The sequence below is a fragment of the Malus domestica genome, chromosome 17, assembly GCF_042453785.1.
Source record: "Malus domestica chromosome 17, GDT2T_hap1".
Taxonomy (NCBI): domain Eukaryota; kingdom Viridiplantae; phylum Streptophyta; class Magnoliopsida; order Rosales; family Rosaceae; genus Malus; species Malus domestica.
Genome location: NC_091677.1, coordinates 5,480,538 through 5,504,133, shown reverse-complemented (window position 1 = coordinate 5,504,133; position 23,596 = coordinate 5,480,538). Strand labels below are relative to the sequence as shown.

Sequence of the window (23,596 nt, the reverse complement as noted above, 5' to 3'; positions counted from 1 at the left end):
AACACGTGATATACCACTTGTGTTCTCTTCACAACTAAAAATTTCTCCAGATAAAGATGATGAGAGAGAAAGGAAATTCCAGTTTCATAATTGGGATAAGATTAGGATAAAATTTTGATGAGAAATGCAAAGGACACTCTCTCAATGTGGAAAATGCTCTCTATGTATTTTCGATCATCTTACAATTTAATGTTAATTTTCATAGTGACATTGTAAAATATTATACTAAAAGCATGAAATATCAAAATATTTACGAATAATCCTACTTTTAAGCAAATCTCCTTAACATTTCTTAAAAGCGGCACTAATTATTATTCTTTTTGGTTTGGGGTCCAAGTTGCTTGGACTAAATTGCAATTGATTTTGATACAAAATTGGGAGAATATTAAGATTCGGTCCCACGCAGCCATACAAGACAAAGCGCGGAAATGATCGAGAAAGAAAACTACAAAAATAACCAGCTCCACAGCAATCACACTGGTCCCTCTCACTACGTGGAGCCAATTCACAACTACGCCTTCTTATCCTTTCACCACGTGTCGCGACGACTCGCATTCGTCCGCAGCCAATCACCGCCCTCAAAACTCCCGAACCTCTTCTCGCCGTCGTTTCGCTTTCGCATCGCAGTCTTTTCAAAACATTGATTCCGAGACTAACCAGGATAAACTTTTAGTTACGGAACACACGGAAGATACATCACGAATTTTTATATAAATGATAAAAAAAATTAATTTTTAAATTATTAATCTTTAAACTCACATAATTCACCATTTATATAAAAATATATGATGTACTACCTCATATGATGATCATACTGAAAAATTTCTCCTATGCGACCCTGGCCCACCTTGTACAGCGCGGGCTTTCCTATCCACGCAAACAAGGAAGGGCAGAATCGTCCGAATGATAAAATCACGGGTGGTTGCGAGTTTTTTGAGCAAATCCACATGAAGCGGATAGACAGGGTGGCATGACCGTAAATAAGGGGAAATCCCGTGGCAAACACGGCACTCTCTGACTATATAACGCAACGCCCCCTTGGGCTTCATCAACCTCCACGAAAACAACGAAGCACCGGTTTTTCAGCTCCCAAAATTTTCGTGACCTCAGTCATTTTTAGGTTTTCTGTGCGGTATAATTAGGGTTTGCATTTCGCCGATTCCTTAAGATCTTCGCCTCCTTCGTCCCGGTTTTCAAATCTTCAGGTACGATTAGTTTCCATCACTCGCCTTCGGTTGTCGATTATGTGGATTTTGCTGATTCAAATTTGCGTTTTTATGTATATCTGATTTTTTTTTTTTTTTTTTGGTTTCTGTTGGCGTTCAGGTGTTGATATTGAGATTTAAGAAGGGGAATTTTCGAAGGAGATTGTAGATTTGGTTTAGATTATTTGAAAAAAAAAATTAATTGTAAGTTTGTTTCCTTAATCTCGGTTGTTTATTTCGTTGTTTGATTTGATTATTGGTGTGATTATATGAGGAAGAAATTGTGTTCGTTGATTGATTAGGGTCAAAGTTTTATTTTTGTTGTTGAATTTCATTGATTTGGGGTTGTTTATTCTATATTCTCATGGAAAACGTAATGATTTGGTTTAGAACTTGAATGCATTATTCGCTTTCGATGTTCAATGGCAAATGTAGTAGACGATTCTATGCGTATTATCGGTATTTTTGGTCGTTTATTTAATCACATATGCATACTCCATCTTCCGCAAGACTGGGAATTCCTCAGACAGGGCCTGCTGCCACTGAGGGATCCTTGCCGCCTTACTATAATTTTTCGGCTTTGCATAAACCCCTTATTGCTGTTCGGTAAATTACAATGCTGGTTTGATTCTAATTTTGTAAACACTGATTTGTTTTGTGTACATAATTATAGCACTGTTTCGTGCTTGGATGTATGATTTTATTTAATTTCCTAGCAGAATTGGTATATTAGAGTTGGTCTATGCTAATTGTTCTTTATTGGTATAAGCAGTTGGATTCTCACTTAATTTGCGTAGATTTCTCCTTTAACCTGGATTCGTATGGCTATTACTTGTGATTTGATCCCTTTTTGGTTAATCCTTTCTGCAGGAAAATAACTGAATGAGCTAATGGAGTCAAAAGGTGGCAAAAAGGATTCTAGTAGTAGTAAATCATCATTCTACGAAGCTCCCCTCGGTTACAGCATTGAAGACGTCAGGCCTCACGGTGGAATCAAGAAATTCAGATCAGCTGCTTACTCTAACGTATGTTTTACTGTGTGTTTCATGGTGCTTGTAATTCCTCGATTGTTTTGTATGGACTTCCTTCTAAAATTATATTGTATTGTTCTGTGTGCAGTGCGTTCGAAAGCCATCCTGACTTGTGTTAAGTCCCAACATAACCCCGTGCGATCATTAATACAGCAATCTTACTCTAGTTATTATAGTCTATTTCTTTTCCCTACTTCTCTCGCTCTCTCGTTCCCTCGCTTGTCATTTCATCTGCTGCTGCACCTCATTTGCTTACTTAAATCGAGATGGCTGTACCGGTCTCTGCAATTGGATTCGAAGGGTATGAAAAGAGGCTCGAGGTCTCTTTCTTCGAGCCTGGACTGTTCGCTGACCCTAAAGGCATGGGTCTTCGTTCTCTATCGAAAGCTCAAATAGATGAGATTCTGACACCAGCTGAGTGCACCATTGTTTCTTCACTGTCAAATGATGATCTCGACTCTTACGTCCTATCCGAGTCAAGCCTGTTTGTGTACCCTTACAAAGTGATCATCAAAACCTGTGGCACAACGAAATTGCTTCGATCAATCCCTGCCATCCTCAAGTTGGCTGATACCCTCTCTCTAGCTGTAAAATCTGTGAGGTACTCTCGTGGGAGCTTTATCTTTCCTGGTGCTCAGCCCTCTCCTCATCGTAGCTTTTCCGAGGAAGTAGCTGTACTTGACGGCCATTTTAGCAAGCTTGGTTTGGCAAGCAAGGCATATGTTATGGGAAGCCCTGACAAAACTCAGAAATGGCATATTTACTCTGCATCGGCGGAGCTGGCAAGCTTATTGTGGGGTTCACGTCAAACAGGCCCGACCTACACACTGGAGATGTGCATGACCGGTCTAGACAGGAAGAGGGCTTCTGTGTTTTACAAATCCGATGCAAGTTCAGCTGCTGGTATGACCGAAGAATCTGGCATCAGGAAGATCCTCCCACAATCTGATATATGCGACTTTGAGTTCGAACCTTGCGGTTACTCCATGAACTCAATTGAAGGGAATGCAGTTTCTACGATCCACGTGACACCAGAAGACGGTTTCAGCTACGCTAGCTTTGAAACAGTGGGATATAATTTCAATGATGTGAACTTGACCCAGCTGCTTTACAGGGTTCTGGATTGCTTCAAACCAGCTGAGTTCTCTGTAGCCTTGCACACCACCAGCACCGCAGGCGAAGATCTTGATGCTAAGTGCCCTCTGGACTTAAGGGGATACTGCTGCGGAGGAAGCAGCTATGAGGGTCTAGGCCTGGGTGGTGCAATCATCTACCACAGCTTTGTCAAGGATGATTCTGGTTCGCAGTCTCCAAGGTCGATTCTGAAGTGCTGCTGGAGCGAGGACGAGAAGGACGAGGAAGTTGAAGAGATAGATCTGGCCGAGATCTAGCGTTCTATTGTTCGTGTTTTTAGTAGTAATAAATAAATGAAAAAACAAATGTGACTGTGGGGTTATGTTGCAATTATAGTAGGGTATTAGTATTATGATATGCAGCTTGCTGTGTCGCTGCTGTTTTAGTTTTTGATATTGTCAATAAACCGGAGCCGAGATCCGTCGTCGTTCTCAGACTTCCTGGATGCAGGAGTCTTTGTTGTTCTACCTTTTTATCTCTCTATAAGATGAATGTTATTGTTATCTATATAATTTCTGTGTTCTGACTACGGATTATGCTATTTATTAAGTATTGGTTTAGTACCTTTGGTTCTTCCAATTAGAAAAGAATCAAGGGATCATCATCACATGTTCGTATGTGAATCAGGTCATATTAATGGTCTGAGACGCTACGGTGACAGTAAATTTAGTGACAGTAATTTATTCACGTCTCGAAAATGACTTAGGTCTCAAAGAACGGACGATCTTTGGGACATGAATATTAGACCTACGATTTAAAACGTACGATCTTTGGGTTGACATGAACATGAAACGAAGATAAACACAACATGAACACGAAACGAATATAAACATAACATGAAAACCAACGAATATAAACGGGTGAGGACTAATAATCTCTTCCTCAAGGAAGCATCCTCGCTTCGAAGCTTCTTGTTTTGGGTAGAAATTTGTTGGGCATCGGGCATTCGATTTGCACAAATCCAAGGAACGCCAGATTTGACCTAAAAGGAAAAAGCCAAAAGGCATCAAGGAAGACAGAAAAGGGAGCAGAGGCCAATTTGTCTAAAAATAGCGAATATGTCATTGCCATTCGATAATCCGTAGCTTAATGTATGAAGAATGTGCATTCTCTGGTAGAAAAAGAATCGCCATGGATATCAATTACGTTTGATGAAACAAACGGAAAAATAAATACGGGGTGCAATACTGTTATGCAGCATGCATTGTACTACTCATGTCTCAACATTATGAACAAGAACAATTGATTCCTGGCTTTTCTTCGGACAAACTTTCAGGCGTTCAGTAAGGTCGAAACTTCCTAGCCGCTCTTAACTGCTGTATCCGCTTTTTATCTTGCTCAAATTTGCTCTGGAGCATCATAATTTCTGCAGGGACATATCCTATTAGCGCTTTGCTGTATTTGCACAACTTTAAGCAACAAGACTACATATAATACTCTTCCCAAAATCAAAACTATTTCATGTGTAACGTATGAAAATAAAATTCATCGGAAACTGACAACATAAGCATATGCAATATGCCACTGCATGCTCATAATGGGAGTGCTTTTCAGCATATGCAACATTTCATCTATGTCGTGTGGTTTTTCAGGTTAACACAAGATTAACTTTATATGTAAGATTAACATACCGTTTCTCTGAGCTTCTTTCCTTTGGAACCGGTAAAAATCTAGCCCAACAACTTCTGTGCGCTTCTTCTTGGCCACCTTGTCCTCCAAAGCAGCCTGGGCAACAGATCCTACTGTAATTCCACTCTCAGAATCCGTGGTCTTCTTCCTTCCTTTATGATGTACAACAACTGTCCATCCTCCGTCTGCAGCACGGGCTTCTTTCTCTTTCTTTTCCTGCATGTGCCACGCATATATGTGAACTAGTACACATTTGATCAACTGGAAAGTTACGCACAGTGAATATAAACAGATGGACATACACGAACCACACAATACCAATAAAATATAGATTACACATTCCCACATTACATGGGCATATGTGAAGAGAGATCAGAGGCAGGAATATGTAGCATACTTCCATGAAGAAATAAGTATGCGGGCCAAAATTCAAAACAAGGAAAACAATAGATCAAGCCCATCAGCTAATACCATATGTGTTTATAGATCACTCATCATACACGAAACCGTTTTTTATAGATCTTCAAGCATGTGCAAATATGTCACTTAAGACAGTATGAACAGTGTTATAAAGAGCGAAAGTCCGAACGGCTGGTTTGAATACTCCAGTTGCATGGTATTTGAAGCATGGAAGAGGAAAATTACCTGTTCCAGTTTTTCATCATGTTCAACCATAAACTGATCAATTCTTTGCTGCAGTACCTTCAACCCAGGTCTACTTTGATGGTATTCCATAATCCATTCTGAGGATTCAGAAATTCTCAATAAGAGGAGTACAGTATAAAAAAGGAAATTAATATCACATCTGTTGAATTTTGTAAAATCAAATAATTTGAAGCTTATCATCCATAGGTATTTACTTATGAATAGGTTTGTTGGCTTTAGAATATGAAAATATATACCAACGAGTAGTTTGAATTCAGTAATTCATACTTTTCATTCCTTTCGAAGAGTCCTCATCCCCAGAAGAAATAAGGTAAACATCAGCCTGATCAGCTTCTACTTCCCTTTCCAGTGTCTTCTTAGACTTTGACGAATCAAGATCCTTCTTTTTCTTTCTTGAAGCTTTCTTGGGTACACCTACATCGACAATTTATCATTACTAAAAAGTAGAAAAGTACTGATTGCAATGAAATAGTGATAACTTGGATACAAAGCAATGTTTCAAATTCAAGAATCATACCTGATATCCCTTTTGAGCTCTTCTCCTGACCAGCTTCTACTTCCTCGTCAAGTGACTTCACAAACTCTAATGAATTACGATCCTTCTTTTTCTTTTTCTTAGCTTTCTTTGACTTACCTACAATAAAGAGAGAACCTCAATGAGCACTTGACCTTATAAGTAATTGCAATAAAAATATCATCCAATGACTCTGCTCAGATCAAACAAAAGCTGCCACTTATTCATAATTTCCAATTTTGGTTCCTTACCAGCCTCAGTGAGCACTTCACCAATTTCAATCTCTTCCTGAGTTTCAAATGGGCTCTGATCGGCAACTCCATCATCTAATAGAAAGAAAATTATCTTAATTAAGTTAAAAGCAGGAAAGGATTCTATGGTCGACACTTCGAAAGCATACGTGCATTTCCATACAGCTTGAGAAAGAAAATTGGAAGCAGAGACCTTAGGTTAGAGAAAAAGAAAACAAGAAAACAACTCCGACTAACATATAAAGCAAAACAAAAAACAGACAGGCAAGATTTTGGAAATTTGTAAATTTTCAGTATTCACCCCCCAAAAGGTACTTGAATGCACCAGGACACCGTTAACAAATTACACAATAACTGTGGTTCCCCTGAAAACTATTACAGTATAATGCTACCCAACTAGTAGCAACTTACCATTTATTTCATGAAAATCATCATCAGTGTCCGTATTTGGATGATCATTCTTGCCTTCCATAGCTTCATAGTTCTTCGCATTCTTTATTTTCCTTTTATTCGTTAGTTTTGCCTTTTTCTTATCCTTGGCTGGTTTGGCTGAATTATCTACTGAAACAACAAAAGCAAACGGAGAACATTGAGTTCAATCCAAATCTATACCCCTAACAATGCACTTAACACATGAGAAACATAAATCCAATGTACCTTCAATAGAGACATGAACAACCTTTCGAGAATCAGCATCGCTTTCCTTTGCCCTTTTTCTCTTTCTAATCTCTGCAGATCCTAATTTTTTATCTGGAAACAGATAAAAACTACAAAATCACAACTTGGTAAAACTCTTCGCCGTATCAATACAGATACAGGGAGCCAAATACTGCCAAATCCAATTATCAAATAGGTTTTTGCCTCCATGATGATGAACATTGAACAATTATACATACATCCACTACATTTTAAATGCATAGTTCTTCAATTTCCCAAAGTATATAGCATCTATTTTATATCATATTATTCATCATCTAAATCAAATTTCCTCAACAATTAGTTTTTAGGTTCAAACCACCCAGAAACTTAATTCCAATTTCAACACAAAAAATTTCAAAAACCCAAGTTAGAAGCAAACTAAAACGGTAAGAGAAAAATATAACTTTTTTGATCATATGAGAAGTGACAAACCCATTTCAACAAGCTCCAAAGTTGGCTGGGCAACCTTCTTGTTCTTATGGATCTTCTTCTTGTCCTTCGTTCCCATCTTTTTCATTGACTCAGAGTGTGCAGATTAGAAAGCCGTGCTCGTTTCGGGTTGTAACGAACCCGGTTCCCAATTATCTCAAGTACCCGACTTTCCTACTCCTCAGACTCCTCTCTTCTTATCTGTAAATCTGCTGGAAACTAATGCAGAAGCAGAAGAAGAAGAAGAAGAAGAAGAAGAAGAAGAAGAAGAAGAAAAGGGTTTTTTGGGCGGAGAAGAACGAACAAAAATATACAGAAAGTTGAAAACTTTAGAGCTGAGGTGATTGCACGTATGGAATGGAGAGGGAGAAGGAGGCTGCTGCAGCCGTGGGTTGCGCCTTGAGGGCTTTTTGTCTGGCTACGACTTGGGCTTAGGCCATCTCCAACTCCAACTGAGACTCAAACGAGCCTTTTGATGCTCTAATAAATTAATATGTTAATGAACAATACAGTGTCATATTTTTTATCATCTTCAACTGAGGGTCATAAGTCTCGTTTTAACCTTGTCACAAAAAATCGTATCAAACCGAGAGTCAAATGGCTATAGTATGAAATGCGAAGAATTAAAATAAAATGAGATAATATAGTATGAAATTGTAAAAAATATGTGAGAAATGATGTAGGAAAAAATTAGAAATTAAAAAAAAAACGTCAAATAAAAAAAATAAAAAAGTGGACTGGGCATAAAAAAACAAAAAATAGGCTGGGACAAAAAAAACCTAAGCCCTAAACCCAAATGTGGACTGGGCAAATGGAAAAAAAAAAGAAATTGGGCTAGCCAGCGGGTTGGTTGGCTGGCTGAAGATGGCCAGCCAGTTGGCCCCTTGACCTTTTTTTGTCCAATGGGGTCCAAGAGATCTTGAGTCTGGTCCTCGGTTGGAGACAATTTTCGGGCTATTTTCGGCCCTCTGGATCCTTAGGGTGGCTTTTTTCTGGTGGGTGTGGCGGGAATATAAATTGATAAATTTAATGTGCTTGTAGTGTAAATTTTGAAAATATCAGGGACTCCCATAATATTTTTGAAGTTTACTCTCTTCCCCTTTATTTTCTATTTTCCAAAAGTTTTTCAAGCTTCATTTCATGAGGGGGTGGATGGGCCGATTGGCCCACTATACATGGGTCGAGTGCGATATTTTTGCATCTTTAGATTCTTAAGTGAAGTGACACGATCATTCATGTTGAAGGATTTTTTTAAAGACGTATTCGTGTAACACAGTTTTATGTAATTCGTGTTTTGATTAGATATTCATGTATTTGTTTGAAAATTGAAATGTTCTCGTTTAAGTTTTAGAGAACCTTAGCTTGTGTTTCTATGAATTGGAAACTCAGGACATTAGAAACTATAAGTATTAATATTTGATGGGTTGTGACGTGATTTTATTGACAATTATGCATCACGTGACAATTATACAAGTGATGTACTAAGAGACAATGGTTAATTTTTGTAATAAAAGAGGTGCGTTGATAAACTGAAGTCTGGTTTTTCAATCTCCCATTGATGAAATTATTATCAAAATAATATATCAATACCACTATTTTCTTTTTTGAAAAAAAAAATATATATATAGTGGTATATTGATCCCTTTGGGATGAAAATGTCAAAGCCCTAAGAACAGGAAGTTAGCAACTACCACTGGAGAAAAACAGCTTCGTGGTCAAAAGGCCCACCCCAAGTAATAACGCGACACGTGGTTGGTCCCCAGAACAATAACTCAGAGGAAGTCCGCGAGTGACTTACGCGTGGCATCACACGTGTCGAGCATTCAGGTGGTCCAAAACCCTATATAAACCTATCCTACTGTGAGTATTTCATCATCAAGCAAATCAACTACCATCTCTAAGAACTTCAATCGATTTCAAAGTGTTCTTTTTCTCCAATTTCCAACAACAAGAAAATGGCTGACAACTCCCAAAAGATGAGCTACCAAGCTGGAGAGGCCAAGGGCCAAGCTCAGGTAACCCTCACTCATCTCCATTTTTCGTTTTGAAATGTTCCGAGCGTTTTAAAATAGTCATGTATATTGCACTCGTTTTTTCTTTGTTCTTATGATTCTAGTGCATGATCGACTATTTTGGAGCGTCAATAACAGTTTTTCGTTATGTTTTCTTTTGCTTTAATATTGATTGTGCATTGAGATTGAGGTGTGTGTGTTGTATTGGATGATTTGGGATTTGACAGGAGAAGGCCAGTGGAATGATGGACAAGGCTAACAATGCCGCCCAATCTGCCAAGGAAACAATGCAGGATGCTGGCCAGAACATGCAGGCCAAGGCACAGGGAGCTGCCGATGCCGTCAAGAACGCCACCGGCATGAACAAATGAAGCGTTTTCGCATTTAGTTCTTGAACTTTTTGGGTTTTAGGGAACTTTGGAGCCTCTCCTTAGACAGCTTTTTTAGTGATTTGTTTTAATTTCTTGTTTGCAACAAAGGGAGCTTTAGCCCCTCGGCGTCTCAGTTGCTTGGAAGTTGTCGAGCTCTCAGTTGGGTGTGTGCTTCGCACTTGTTCGGTTTTCGTTTCTTTTTTCTTTTGTTAATGTTTGTCTCTCCTTTGAAGAAGGTAGAGTGGCTCCGTTCGTTGTAGTTCTCACCCAGTTAATTCATGAACTTTTCATCATTATGTGATGGCTTTTTAAAATTATATCTTCATCTTTAACGTTTATTTTAATCCTCACTTTTATATTATTTCATGATATTAAGATAATTAAAATAATTAAAGTGTTGCTAAAAGGCAGTGGTATTTTGCTTATAATAGTCAATTTTGGATCCTTAACAATACAAGCTCAATTTTGGATCCTTAACAATACAAGCTATGTCAGTTCATAAAATGAAAAATATAAATGGCCAAATTTTCCAATATAGAAGTGGATAAGATCATTGTATATAGGCACTATAACATAGATAAATGACATAGACAAAAAGATGACAAAGAATTAAAAATTATATAAAACACCAAGGGCAAAACAGTGAACAGACAAAAGATGGAGGAGGAAGAAATGAAAACCCACAAAAAAGAAATAATAATGAAGTGAAGATACAAAACCCTAGAAGCTTATGTACATGTCCATGGAGGTTTGGTTCAAAACTTCTACAGTTAAATACAAGAAAAATGAATGAAGGAATTGATAGTGCAGTGCGGGTTTGAGCAACCGATTTACCTATTTAACGGCTATATTTAACGACAATCAAGCGACGAAAGGGTGATAAGTGTTGTATTCTATTTCATTCATGTTGAGTTATGTGCTTTATGTAATTCGTGTTTTGATTAGACATTCATGTATTTGTTTGAAAATTGAAATGTTCTCGTTTAAGTTTTGGAGAACCTTAGCTTGTGTTTCTATGAATTGGAAACTCAGGACATTAGAAACTATAAGTATTAATATTTGATGGGTTGTGACGTGATTTTACTGACAATTATGCATCACGTGACAATTACACGAGTGATGTACTAAGAGACAATGGTGAATTTTTATAATAAAAGAGGTGCGTTGATAAACTAAAGTTTGGTTTTTCAATCTCCCATTGATGAAATTATTATCAAAATAATATATCAATACCACTATTTTCTTTTTTGAAAAAAAAATATATATAGTGGTATATTGATCCCTTTGGGATGAAACTGTCAAAGCCCTAAGAACAGGAAGTTAGCAACTACCGCTGGAGAAAAATAGCTTCCTGGTCAAAAGGCCCACCCCCAGTAATAACGCTACACATGGTTGGTCCCCAGAACAATAACTCAGAGGAAGTCTGCGAGTGACTTACGCGTGGCATCACACGTGTCGAGCATTCAGGTGGTCCAAAACCCTATATAAACCTATCCGACTGTGAGTATTTCATCATCAAACAAATCAACTACCATCTCTAAGAACTTCAATCGATTTCAAAGTGTTCTTTTTCTCCAATTTCCAACTAGAAGAAAATGGCCGACAACTCCCAGAAGATGAGCTACCACGCTGGAGAGGCCAAGGGCCAAGCTCAGGTAACCCTCACTTATCTCCATTTTTCGTTTGGAAATGTTCCGAGCGTTTTAAAATAGTCATGTATAATGTACTCGTTTCTTCTTTGTTCTTATGATTCTAGTGCATGATCGACTATTTTGGAGCGTCAATAACAGTTTTTCGTTACGTTTTCTTTTGCTTTAATATTGATTGTGCATTGAGATTGAGGTGTGTGTGTTGTATTGGATGATTTGGGATTTGACAGGAGAAGGCCAGTGGAATGATGGACAAGGCTAACAATGCTGCCCAGTCTGCCAAGGAAACAATGCAGGATGCTGGCCAGAACATGCAGGCCAAGGCACAGGGAGCTGCCGATGCCGTCAAGAACGCCACCGGCATGAACAAATGAAGCGTTTTCACATTTAGTTCTTGAACTTTTTGGGTTTTAGGGAACTTTGGAGCCTCTTATTGGACAGCTTTTTTAGTGGTTTGTTTTAATTTCTTGTTTGCAACAAAGGGAGCTTTAGCCCCTCGGCGTCTCAGTTGCAGGGAAGTTGTCAAGCTCTCAGTTGGGTGTGTGCTTCACACTTGTTCGGTTTTCGTTTCTTTTTTCTTTTGTTAATGTTTGTCTCTCCTTTGAAGAACGTAGAGTGGCTCCGTTCGTTGTAGTTCTCACCCAGTTAATTCATGAACTTTTCATCATTATGTGATGGTTTTTTAAAATTATATCTTCATCTTTAACTTTTATTTTAATCCTAACTTTTATATTATTTCATGATATTAAGATAATTAAAATAATTAAAGTGTTGCTAAAAGGCAGTGGTATTTTGCTTATAAAAGTCAACTTTGGATCCTTAACAATACAAGCTATTTCAGTTCATAAAATGAAAAATATAAATGGCCAAATTTTCCAATATAGAAGTGGATAAGATCATTGTATATAGGCACTATAACATAGATAAATGACATAGACAAAAAGATGACAAAGAAATAAAAATTAAATAAAACATCAAAGGCAAAACAGTGAAGATACAAAACCCTAGAAGCTTCTGTACATGTCCATGGAGGTTTGGTTCAAAACTTCTACAGTTAAATACAAGAAGAATGAATGAAGAAATTGATAGTGCAGTTAGGGTTTGAGCAACTGATTTACCTATTTAACGGCAATCAAGCGACGAAGGGGTGATAAGTGCTGTATTCTGTTTCATTCATGTTGAGTTATGTGTTTTATGTGAAGGGTACATCCCTGCATTTCTGCCAGTTCTATATAAATATTCTTTTTAAACATATATGTGTTTTACAAGGTTTAAGATTTGACATAAAATATGTTTAAGAATTGAGTCACCTTAAGGAGAATGACTTACGTGACATAAGCATGGACGAAGTTAGGATATTCAAAGTTGGGTGGTTGGATTCACCTTGTGAAATAGTTTTCTAAATATGCAAAGATATTTAGAAGATAGAAAGCTCGATGGTACAAATAAATTTTATTAATTGAAACCTCAAAGCTATGTTCAATCAATAGAAATTGAGTGAAGAATTATGAGGGTAGAAACGCAGAAAATGAAAAAATGAACAATTTAAAATGATTTTTTTTTTTTAAGTTTACACACCCCCTATGAATTCAACTACATATTCTTATGATTTTGAAACAAACTCTAAAACTTCAGTATGTAAAATATTAAAACTGAAACCTTATGCCCCTTTTTTTCATGAGTGAAAGTCAGAAACCAATAAATTGGGACCAAACGCAATGAATTAAGATAATACTACAGCAACAAAAATTCATGTCTTCAACTAACTAATAAGATTGAAGGTTGGCTATAAAAAGTTGGCAAAGCCACTGGCTAATCTGGTGGCTGATTTTGGACGAAATAATGAAATATAGATTTTAATTGCTAAATGATTAATTTATGTGATGTTTTTGCTGTGCAATTGATACTTAAATGATCAAAACCGAATAATAACTAATCAATTAGGGTATGTGGTAGCTAAGGTCCCTAAACTTTACCCCATATTTAGTTTTCTTCTTTGAACTCTCATATTAGTTTGTCTCATCCTCTAACTTAACCATGAGCTACATGAATGGTCCTTCCATCAAATCTATCTTCACTTCCACCAAATTTAAGGGTATAGTGGTCTTTTCATACAGAAAAATATTTAATTTATTTGAAAAATGAAAAGAGCTTGGCTTGTTAGAGTTAAAAGCACTATTAGAATTATGGCTATAGGACACCGATGTTTGCACACCATTTGCAATTTGTGACCATAGACATAAAGCAAGCACTCTTAGTATTTTTTGGTGTCTTTATAGTTGGATGCCGTTGATAACGGTGGCCTTCAAAATTGAGATACCAACTATTGGTGTCTATTAAATAACTTTATTTCTTAAAAATACTTTTCTTTTGCATTTTAATTTTATTATTTACTTTTTAGGCACCAAAGTGGTGCTAGTTATTTGTTTTTTTGGATACCCACTAAAATGAGTGAGAAAAGTCATGGAGTGGAGTCCATATTATAAGAATATCTTTTGGTTTTAAAGGTGGACGAATCAATGCAATTCGGATGTCTGCTTCTCAAACCTTGCCCTCTCAATTTCTCAACAGATAAAGCTCCTCGGTTCATTATTTTTTTGTCAGTTGGGTTTCGTACTATCAAATTGGGGCTGCAAGACATAGAAGTGATTTTGGGGATTTCCAACAGGTAATTTTTAGTTTCTTGTATTTAATATTCAAAATTTTTCATGTCAAAATGTTCAATTTGTTTATCATGCTTCTTCATCTGTTTGATTCTCCAATTACTCACGTTTTAGGGTTCAACTAAAGAATTTCTTTAACGGCTTCCTAGTTTCTTGCCCCTTTGTTCCCCATTTTTAAGCTTCGTTATATTAATAACTGCCCAACCGACAGTATTAAGTATATGAAATATTTTCTTCCTTCTTCTGGTGAATTATATGAACTTCTTACTATCCCATGCACCCTAAAATCTATTGCAAGTCTCATACATACAATGTAACTCATAAAATCGATTGATTTTTTGTTTTCCTGTTACAAATGATTTTTTCGTACAATATATACTCTCCCTTGTAGTTGCGTTTGTAATTTTTTGTCTCTTTATTCGCATACTATATTTACTTAATTGGTTTCAGTTACATAGTTTACTTGACTTCTTAATCATTAGGCACCTTATTGTGCCAATTCTGGAAACTATTGATTATATTCAAGCAAGATGGACAAAAGTTGGGCCACTTTGAATCCGTTTACAGAGGATTACAGAACAGGGCTAGCAAAATTTATCTCAAACTCATTAGAAGTATCTTCTCATGATGGCAACATCAAATGTCCATGTGCTAAATGCTTGAATAGGTTCTGGTTGAGTAACAATGAAGTCGAAGTGCATCTAATTGTTGAAGGTATGGATCGTTCATACTTGGAAGGCCCATGGGTATGGCATGGGGAGACATTTGGTGACCCTCTTCCAAGTAGCCAAGCTGCACAACAAATTACTAGTGTTAATACTTCTTATTGTGAACTAGGCCTGTTGCTTGAAGATATTTTCTCGGGTCCTAGTGGAATGGGTGGCATGCCTATGAAAAATCACACTGGTCAGAAAGTGTACAACATTGCAAATCTTAATAGGATCAAAGCGGTATGAATCACCTTGAAAAAAAAGATGACATTATATTCACTGTATCACCACTGATGGAAGGTTGCTTTCCACTGCTACCATGATTCACGTAACCGATTTCGTTAGATCAGGAAGGAAGCACGTTCACACCGAAACCTGGAAGATCAGATGGAAAGTGCTCATCTTTCAAGATCACATTTTTCACTGCCTCATCATAATGAGGACAGTAAATATTGATCAAGGGATTGGGTGATTGAAGAGGGTAAATGGGCATGTTATAGCCATGAAAAAAGTCGTTCCATACACCCCAAGCATCATTTGCCTTTGCAAGGGATTCGAACTGCTGATTGGTACCTGGTTGCAATGTAGGGTTTGCCTTATACTCGACTTCAACGTGAAAGTTAGCATCTAGGTAATGCCAAAAATCAGGATCTTCATGATTGGCAGTGAGTACATGGACAATGTTTTCCTGGGTGGCAACCGGGATTGCAATGTTATTGGTTGGCGCAGGAATCATTGGACCAATAACTTAATGATCAACCGCAAGAACAAGGGGTTCACTTGTGTTTCGAAACAACTATCTGCGAGCGTTTGGGAATAAAGGGGCTGTGATTTAGAGAGTTTTTGAAACTGGTGTAAGTCGCAAAAACTCTTCATTTGATATTTATAATTGAAATTTAATTCGGGTTTCAACAATTAATAGTCTCTAATGGGAGTCTCCTTACAAAATCACTGAACTTTGACCACACAATGTATATGCCAATCTCATCGACCATGAATTCTAAATCTGCCAAATTATAGACTGCCAAATTATTAACAGCTAGCCAATTTTTTTATTTGGTAATAGAAACACCTGGCCATTTTGTGTGGCTAGGGGCTTACCTCCATAAGGGTATATCATTTAATTAATGGTTGAGCGGGATTATTAGGCGGGAGGACTTCCCGCTCGCCTTAACTCTCTGCAAAAATTTAAAGATTGGATTTCAAAAAATAAATGTGTATGTCTTTATAGCTATCACTTTATACACTTATCTTGTTTAATTGCATCAAACTATCAACTCAAACAAGAAAATATCTGAGGGCAGAGAGGTTTCATTGAAGCAATTTTAGAAGGCATCTACTACACTTATCTTGTTTACCAGAAATTAATTGTAGAATTAAATATAAATGCTTTTGTTTACAGATGTTAATTTAACACACTTGTCTTGTGTTTACATGAAAGGTAGTTGACAAAGCTAATGAGGAACAATAACTCACTTGCATCAATGTCGCTTGACAATGGCATCGAAACTCAACCATCGGCATTCAACCTGATGGAACATGACCATATAGATTATTTAACGGTTCCAAATAATGTTGAAGGGGTCCTGGATGAACGTCATCTTAGGACCTATAGAGCACATGGCCCTACGGGAATAAATAGGCCATGATGGGCACCCAATGGTACAAATGAGCTGATGAAATTTAATGACAAAGGGCAGCCGGTAGAGCCTCCTCATACTGTTGCAAGATTTTCTAGGTTTTTAGGAATGCTCTCTCAAGAATCATCATATTTTTCAATTAACATAGTTGATTGGAGGAATTTCTACAAGGCTTCAAACATGGATCATGCTTGGCAGAGGATTAAGATAAATAAATAGAAGAGGCATTAATAGTTGATTGGTTTTCCTATATATATAGATAGCTAAGGGATTGTCTTTTAGTTTTAACCATCGAATAAAAAAAAACCCAAAAAATGCCATAACGTCGGCTTTTATTTCCTTTGGCAACAAGCAATTTAAAACCATAAGTTTTTAATTATGATTAATTCATTCCAATCCTACTTTGACCTCAAATGTTGTTATCCATACACAAGTTTAACTCTTTTATTTGTTATGTCAATTATTTTGCAGTTGGTCTAGAATAAATCCTGGTTCAATGTGAAAAATTTGAAATAAGAGGCACCAATTACTTAGTAAGAGGCTCCATAGACAATTAGAATAGGGTAAACAACACATTATGCACCACTAAGATGCAGCATGGTGATGTGCAACATGGTTTCTTTTAACTTTGTCTCCTTTAATTTTTATTTGTTTTAGTAGAAAAATACTTGAAACCTACTGGAGGGGTATTACAAAGTAACTGTACAGATTCATATTTCATATATTAAATGATAGTGCATAATTAACAACATCATATATATGTAAATAGGCAGGTGACTCTTGATTGGACATATGCTATAAAACTAGAATTGGAGCCAAAAATTCGTTGAGTTTGTGAGTTGAAATTAAATGATAAATGGAAGCATTACAAGGCAAGTCTCAAGAAGGCATAATATACTCCATTTTTGCACTCACCATTAGCAGAGAGGTTCCATTGTTGTGATGGCCTTGTCAACCAAGGCCAATGGAAATTGCTAATGCATCTATGGGATACTATAGATGCTCAGGTACCACACACAATCAACAAATGTTCTTCCTGTTTTATACACCATATATGCTTGATTTAGTTATGACATAATGACGTTTATAAATGTCTGGATTATATGTATTGGAAATTGTGATGAATTTCCTTCAACATAACCTAACTAAATGATAAATTTGACATATACAGAAACGTGCTACATCATCTAGAAACAATAGGAAGGCGATAAAAATAAATCACACAATTGGAACCAAGAGTTTTGCGCAAATCAGACACGAATAGTAAGGCTCTTCCAGTTGTTTTGTGTTATGTTAACTTAATTACATGTTAGTGCAAATGGAATGAAGGTGAATGTTGATGTTAAGATATGAAATAAAGTGTAAATTAGTTATTTGACATTTTATGTTTACAGGAACAAGTTAATGGAAGCAAACCGGACTGCATTACATTCTTTACGTTGACACATACTTGGAAGAGTGGGGAACCAGTGGATGCTCGGTCAGCTGAAATAATTGTAAGTATGCCATCAATTACCAGATGCTACTATTTATATGTAGGTGAGATATATAAAAGGTTTATGGATTCTGAATGATAGTGGTTTAGATTAATTGCTATTTAATGTCAATGAAACAAAGAGCATAAGCCAATGGAAGCTTGCATTAGTTAATACAGTGGAGTAATGAAAGAGATTCCCATGCATATGAGTCTACTGGTATGCACTATAGCCCGAAGAACAGAATAATCACTCATATTACTAGTATTATTGTGAAATATGGTTGGAATATCTTTGATTTAATAGAATTACAAATGTATATAGAGTGCATATACATTAGTAATTAATCTTGTCACGTAATTACAAGATGATTTCAATAGAAAGTTGAAAGTGTACGAGGATAAGAATGAGATTGTAACTGATGAGGTTCACCATATTGTGTACGCTGATGTATTGGGGCCTGAGAGAGGCAACCATGTCAGAGGGTTTGGGAAAGGTGTTGTGTGGTCTGATGTGCCAGGTATTATAACTGAAACAAGGGGAATTTCTAGAGAGGTTAAAGCACTTAGAGCATCATATGAGGAGCAAAGAAAAGCTGCTAATATTGAAATTGAGAGACTTAGGATGGAGGCAAGTGAGAGATAGGAAAGGCAAAGGATTAAGTCAACAAATGTGCTTGCACAATTGAGGGAAGAACATACCGATTCAATTGTGGCACACAAGAGATAGGTGGACTTGGAAGTGGAGACCATGAAGCGTGAAATGAGGGCTGAAATTATGTTCGCATTGAAGAAGAATGATGATGGAGACATGGTAGAACCAATGGAGTTGATGTGATTGAAGTTTGTCTCAATAGAATTGAACCATGGACTGGTTTGGAGATCCAAGCAAGTGGAGAAGTTGAAGATGAAGGTTTTGTTGTGGTGCATAATATTGGCATGGATGATGAGATTGGGTATCATCCATGCATGGTGAATGTCACTGGCATCAATAAGTGAAAAGTTAACTATGATCCTTTTTGTGAATTTCACTTGATGTATATACTAGAAATGCCATAGGGAAGACATATAACCAATTGGGTGGATTGGAAATGTGAATCCTTTTGCAAATTTAAATTTCATGTGAATTTTATATTAAGAACATGTGTTTTAATATAGTACAGAGCTATTACTAAAATGCATGTAATACAATTCAAAATATAACCATTTGGATAATTGTATGTTGTAATTAACACCCACTTTGGTGCGTATATCTTCAAAGCCATTGATCCTGACACATAGGATTGGTGTGCGTATAAGTATGAATGGCACTAATGTTAGTTTCAAATCTAGCCACTGATAAGAGGGAGAATGAGATATTTTGAATTTTAGAAATAACTATAAAATATAAAAATGTTGTACTATTCATATACACACCAATGCAATATTGGTGGTGTTTGTAACAATATAGAATTCTACATAGGACATGTACTCTTATTTAGTGGCTGTTTGGTGGCAATTGAGGTTTGCCACCAATGTGAGTGTCCACTCTTTATAATAGACACCAATGAAAAGGGTGTCTTTTAACCAAAATTCTAGTAGTGAAGGAGTTCCTTCTCAAAATACCTCGCGGCCTATTTACAAAATTTTGAACTTGTGATGGGAACCGTTCATATTATAAATCACCAGATAAGGTCACCTCCACAAAAAAAAAATCAATTAAACTAAATCGTTTAGTCAATTCTTAAGGAGTTTTGATTATAAGCGCAAAGTATGAAAAAGTCACAAGGTATTTTTGAATTTCTATTTTATCATTTAACTTAACAGAAAATATGATGAACTTAACGAAAAAGAATATTAGTACAACAAATGACATAATTCGAGGACTGAAGAAACCATTAGTAGAGTTTAGGGACCAAAACTAAACTCTATTATAGACCGGAGACTTTTGCTATCGTTTAACCCAATTTTTTAATTTCCAAACTTTTTAATATGTGATCCATATTTGATTTTGTCTAGTTCAATAAATAAAATTTGACTTGGACCATTTTAGCTAATTTAAAAAAAAAAACTAATGAAAATGACTTGAAAACTTTGAGTTTTAATGATAAGGACAAAATAAAGGGTAAAGTGAATAGTACAATGATTGACTTTTTAGTATAAAAATGTGCTTTTCGTTAAAGTAAACAGTACCAGTGCTTTTTGTTAAAGTTCCCTTGAAAAAAATTGAGGCTCATTTTTTAGTCACCGATGTGAGTGGAAATTGAAAACTAAACGAGGTTATATTTGGTATTTAACAAACTCTACAATTCTATCAAGAAAACCCTCTTCCGAAAACCCTCTTCCAAAAACCCTATTCTGTCACAGACGCAAATCCATCTATCGTCGCTACCTCAGCCGGAAAACCCTGATCCAAGCGATGAGACAGCAATGGCGTTTGCTTCTCCTCCGACCTCACCGCCGCCCTCCGCCGCACGAATTCATAAAGCCGTCGTACTCTCAGGTAAACTCCCAACCCAATCTCCATTCACGTAGCTTTTTCACTTCGTTCCACACTGATACTCTCGACCCGAAGCTTTCACCTTCGCTGCCCATTTTCAATTCCCGATTCGCAAAATCGATAAACCCTAGAAACCCCTTGTCCCGCAGCCTCTCATCTCAGCCGGCACTCGAGCTCAAGGACTCCGATCATGGAGTTATAGCTGATATTTTCGCTAGTCCTAGGGGTTCGGATCAGATTAGGAAAGCATTGGAGTCGAACAGTGTTGTGATTAGCCATGAGTTGGTGTTGAAGGTTTTGAAGAGCCTCGAGTCGAGCCCCGACGTGGCTAGGAGGTTTTTCGATTGGGTATTGTCGTGTGAAGGTGAGAGATTGAGCTCCAAGTCGTATAATTCGATGCTGAGTGTTTTGGGGGTTAATGGGTTTGTGAATGAGTTTTGGGATTTGGTTGATGTTATGAAGAAGAAAGGGTATGGTGTGTCGAAATGGGTGCAGGATAAAGCCTTGGAAAAGTTTGAGAAGGATGGGTTGGACGGTGATGCTGAGAAATTGAGAGCGTTGTTTGCATCGGGGTCTACTGACGATTCCCTGGATAAGATTTGTTCGAGAGTGTGTAAGATTGTTAGAAATGAGGTGTGGAGTGATGATATAGAGAGGCAAATACGGAATTTGAGTGTGGCGTATTCTAGCGATATGGTTAAAATGGCGTTGGAAAATCTTAGTACAGAGCCGGCAAAAGCACTGATTTTTTTTCGGTGGATGGAGGAGAGTGGTTTGTTGAAACATGATCAACAGACTTATAATGCTATGGCAAAGGTATTGGGAAGGGAAGATTGCATAGATAGGTTTTGGAAAGTTGTTGATGAAATGAGGAGCAATGGGTATGAACTGGAGCAGGAGACATATGTTAAAGTTTTAGGTCGATTTTGTAAGAGGAAAATGATGAAGGATGCTGTGGACTTGTATGAGTTTGCAATGGCTGGTTCAAATAAACCTTCGGTTCATTGTTGTACCTTTCTGTTGAGGAAAATAGCGGGTGGTAAGCAGCTGGATATGGGTCTATTTTCTAGAGTTGTGAGAATTTTTGCAGATAACGGGAATGTGTTGACAGATTCAATGCTGAATGCAGTCCTTAAGTCTCTGAATGGTGTTGGTAGATATGGAGAGTGCAATAAGGTTTTCAAAGCAATGGAGGAAGGTGGGCTTGTAGCTAGTGGTGGTTTGCAGAGTAGGATTGCATTTCGGCTTAGTAGTGCTGGCAAAAAGGGGGCAACAAGTGAATTTATTAGTAATATGGAAGCTTCTGGGCATAGTTCGGATTACAAGATATGGTCATCCTTAATTGAGGGTCACTGTGTAGCTGGTGCTCTCGACAAGGCTTCTGATTGTTTCCAAAAGATGCTTGAGAAAGAGGGGGCTGCCTCTGCTGGTTATGCTTTTGATTTATTGGTAAATGCGTATTGCAGAAAGAACAGGGCAATAGATGCATACAAGTTACTCAACGATTCGGTCAATGAAAGGCAGCTCGAGCCATGGCATACCACATACAAATTGTTGATCAGTAAGTTAATGGTTCAGGGTGGATTTAAAGATGCTCTGAATATTCTGGGTATTATGAAATACCACGGATTTCCTCCTTTTATAGATCCATTTGTTGAGTATGTATCAAAGTCTGGAACAGGTGATGATGCTTTAGCTTTTCTGAAGGCGATGACCTCAAAGCGATTTCCATCGACCACTGTCTTTCTCAATGTATTTGAAGCCTATTTCAAGGCTGGACGGCTCAGTGAAGCACAAAATTTCCTTTCCAAATGCCCAGGCTACATCCGCAACCATGCTGATGTTTTAGATCTATTCTATTCTGCTAAATCTGGAGAACGTGGTGCACCCTCCGCGGTGGCTGCTTAGGCTTTGTTAGACTGTATCTTGTAATGTATTTCGCAAGGATAGTGTAGCAGAGCGTTTGTTCAAAAAATTTTGGTTTTGAATATGTCTTTTGCTCCTCTAATATTCTAATGATTCATGGAAGTATTTTCAACTGTTCTGGTGCTGGAAAATAAAATCAATGGCATTGAAGCTTCCAGATTTTCTTCCTTTTTCTTTTCTTATGATAACATGTATGGCTATTACATCTCCGTTGAAGGCTTACTTCTTGCAAAAGTCTTTAGCATCCCTTATATTTTCCAGATATGCCTTTGAAGCTCTTGGTCTTCTGTAAGAGGTTGCGGGAGAAGCAGTGGCGAATGTTTATGTAGGGTTCGGGAGTAAGACGCCGAACTCCTAAACTTTGATTCGTCTACAATGCTAGTCATTTTCTGGAACTGATCGAAGACGTTTCCTCGCTTCATCTGAAAATCATCAGCAATGAAAGAGGACATCGAACTTGCTTTATGTTCTGCTATGGAAGCAAAGATAGGTGAGAGACCGCACCGGTTTTAGGTTTTCAGCTACGAACAAGACTTGTCCAGCCAGGGAAGAGATAAAAAATTGTATTGAAAAGCTTTCTTTCCCTGTGAGAAGCAAAGGTGAAGGGATTTTGCTTTCTCATACGTTGAATCTGCCCTTTTTCCCCCTAATTCTGTACTCCAAAAGAGATTTTTGATGAGGTGAAGACTGGCATGCCAATCTGGAAGCCAAAATGGATGGAATGAGACTTTTCAATGAGCAAAACGTGATGAGTGTGACCGAACATGCCATTAGGTACAATCTGAACATGCCATTAGGCATGAAATTTTTTGTTGGAATTTTATTTTCTCGAAATTTTGCAACTTTCTGGTTTTGTGGAAAATGCAGGAAATAAACAAGACAAGTGATATTCTTACAGACAATGTGACAAAATGCCATCATCTTTTGATGATTAGTAGCAATTGCTTCCCCACACAGCTCCTATCTCTGTTTTTACAAAAAGTTGTGTGCAGTGGGGGACCAAAATTTGGACGCTTAAAAACAAACGCAAAGGATAGGAGTTTTACACTTACATCTCTCAAGTTTTAGGCCCATTAACTCTGTAGGATTACGTACATGTGAGTTAGGACAGTGT

At 37.3% G+C, this 23,596-nt stretch overlaps 5 protein-coding genes across 7 annotated transcripts; 4 read left to right on the top strand and 1 right to left on the bottom strand.

Moving 5' to 3' along the window:
* Window positions 1–935: 935 nt before the first annotated feature.
* On the top strand, window positions 936–3,899 carry LOC103425910 (S-adenosylmethionine decarboxylase proenzyme-like). Of its 2 annotated transcripts, XM_029097128.2 has the most exons (4): window positions 936–1,205; window positions 1,327–1,409; window positions 2,076–2,230; window positions 2,325–3,899. In XM_029097128.2, the coding sequence occupies exon 4, from the start codon at window positions 2,503–2,505 to the stop codon at window positions 3,625–3,627; it is 1,125 nt and encodes a 374-aa protein (XP_028952961.2). In that variant the 5' UTR covers window positions 936–1,205; window positions 1,327–1,409; window positions 2,076–2,230; window positions 2,325–2,502; the 3' UTR covers window positions 3,628–3,899. The 2 variants fall into 2 exon arrangements, with proteins under 2 accessions (XP_028952961.2, XP_070673324.1); XM_070817223.1 differs by lacking the exon at window positions 1,327–1,409 and having other exon boundaries at window positions 1,051–1,205.
* A 509-nt stretch (window positions 3,900–4,408) lies between these two features.
* On the bottom strand, window positions 4,409–8,023 carry LOC103404875 (uncharacterized). Of its 2 annotated transcripts, none has more exons than XM_029097531.2 (9): window positions 7,562–8,023; window positions 7,088–7,180; window positions 6,842–6,991; window positions 6,431–6,505; window positions 6,183–6,299; window positions 5,933–6,079; window positions 5,645–5,742; window positions 5,002–5,215; window positions 4,409–4,736 (listed from the first exon to the last, which is right to left on the bottom strand). In XM_029097531.2, the coding sequence occupies exons 1-9, from the start codon at window positions 7,644–7,646 to the stop codon at window positions 4,651–4,653; spliced, it is 1,065 nt and encodes a 354-aa protein (XP_028953364.2). In that variant the 5' UTR covers window positions 7,647–8,023; the 3' UTR covers window positions 4,409–4,650. The 2 variants fall into 2 exon arrangements, with proteins under 2 accessions (XP_028953364.2, XP_028953365.2); XM_029097532.2 differs by having other exon boundaries at window positions 6,842–6,988; window positions 7,562–8,019.
* Window positions 8,024–9,431: 1,408 nt separating this feature from the next.
* LOC103404679 (stress-induced protein KIN2-like) lies at window positions 9,432–10,255 on the top strand. The gene is made up of 2 exons (XM_008343614.3): window positions 9,432–9,573; window positions 9,798–10,255. The coding sequence occupies exons 1-2, from the start codon at window positions 9,514–9,516 to the stop codon at window positions 9,939–9,941; spliced, it is 204 nt and encodes a 67-aa protein (XP_008341836.1). The 5' UTR covers window positions 9,432–9,513; the 3' UTR covers window positions 9,942–10,255.
* A 1,196-nt stretch (window positions 10,256–11,451) lies between these two features.
* LOC103404677 (stress-induced protein KIN2-like) lies at window positions 11,452–12,278 on the top strand. Its single transcript, XM_008343612.3, has 2 exons — window positions 11,452–11,596; window positions 11,821–12,278. Exons 1-2 carry the CDS (start codon window positions 11,537–11,539, stop codon window positions 11,962–11,964), a joined length of 204 nt encoding a protein of 67 aa, XP_008341834.2. The 5' UTR covers window positions 11,452–11,536; the 3' UTR covers window positions 11,965–12,278.
* An 8,073-nt stretch (window positions 12,279–20,351) lies between these two features.
* LOC103417088 (pentatricopeptide repeat-containing protein At3g02490, mitochondrial-like) lies at window positions 20,352–22,639 on the top strand. The gene has a single exon (XM_008355293.4). It carries the CDS (start codon window positions 20,476–20,478, stop codon window positions 22,462–22,464), a length of 1,989 nt encoding a protein of 662 aa, XP_008353515.3. The 5' UTR covers window positions 20,352–20,475; the 3' UTR covers window positions 22,465–22,639.
* Window positions 22,640–23,596: the final 957 nt, after the last annotated feature.

Coding starts and splice junctions, on each gene's coding strand:
- LOC103404875 (XM_029097531.2), bottom strand. CDS start 7,646: ATGAAAAAGATGGGAACGAAGGACAAGAAGAAGATCCATAAGAACAAG. Junction 7,181..7,561: donor TTTGGAGCTTGTTGAAATGG/GTTTGTCACTTC, acceptor ATCTGTTTCCAG/ATAAAAAATTAGGATCTGCA. Junction 6,506..6,841: donor TGATTTTCATGAAATAAATG/GTAAGTTGCTAC, acceptor TCTTTCTATTAG/ATGATGGAGTTGCCGATCAG.
- LOC103404679 (XM_008343614.3), top strand. CDS start 9,514: ATGGCTGACAACTCCCAAAAGATGAGCTACCAAGCTGGAGAGGCCAAG. Junction 9,574..9,797: donor AGGCCAAGGGCCAAGCTCAG/GTAACCCTCACT, acceptor GGGATTTGACAG/GAGAAGGCCAGTGGAATGAT.
- LOC103425910 (XM_029097128.2), top strand. CDS start 2,503: ATGGCTGTACCGGTCTCTGCAATTGGATTCGAAGGGTATGAAAAGAGG.
- LOC103417088 (XM_008355293.4), top strand. CDS start 20,476: ATGAGACAGCAATGGCGTTTGCTTCTCCTCCGACCTCACCGCCGCCCT.
- LOC103404677 (XM_008343612.3), top strand. CDS start 11,537: ATGGCCGACAACTCCCAGAAGATGAGCTACCACGCTGGAGAGGCCAAG. Junction 11,597..11,820: donor AGGCCAAGGGCCAAGCTCAG/GTAACCCTCACT, acceptor GGGATTTGACAG/GAGAAGGCCAGTGGAATGAT.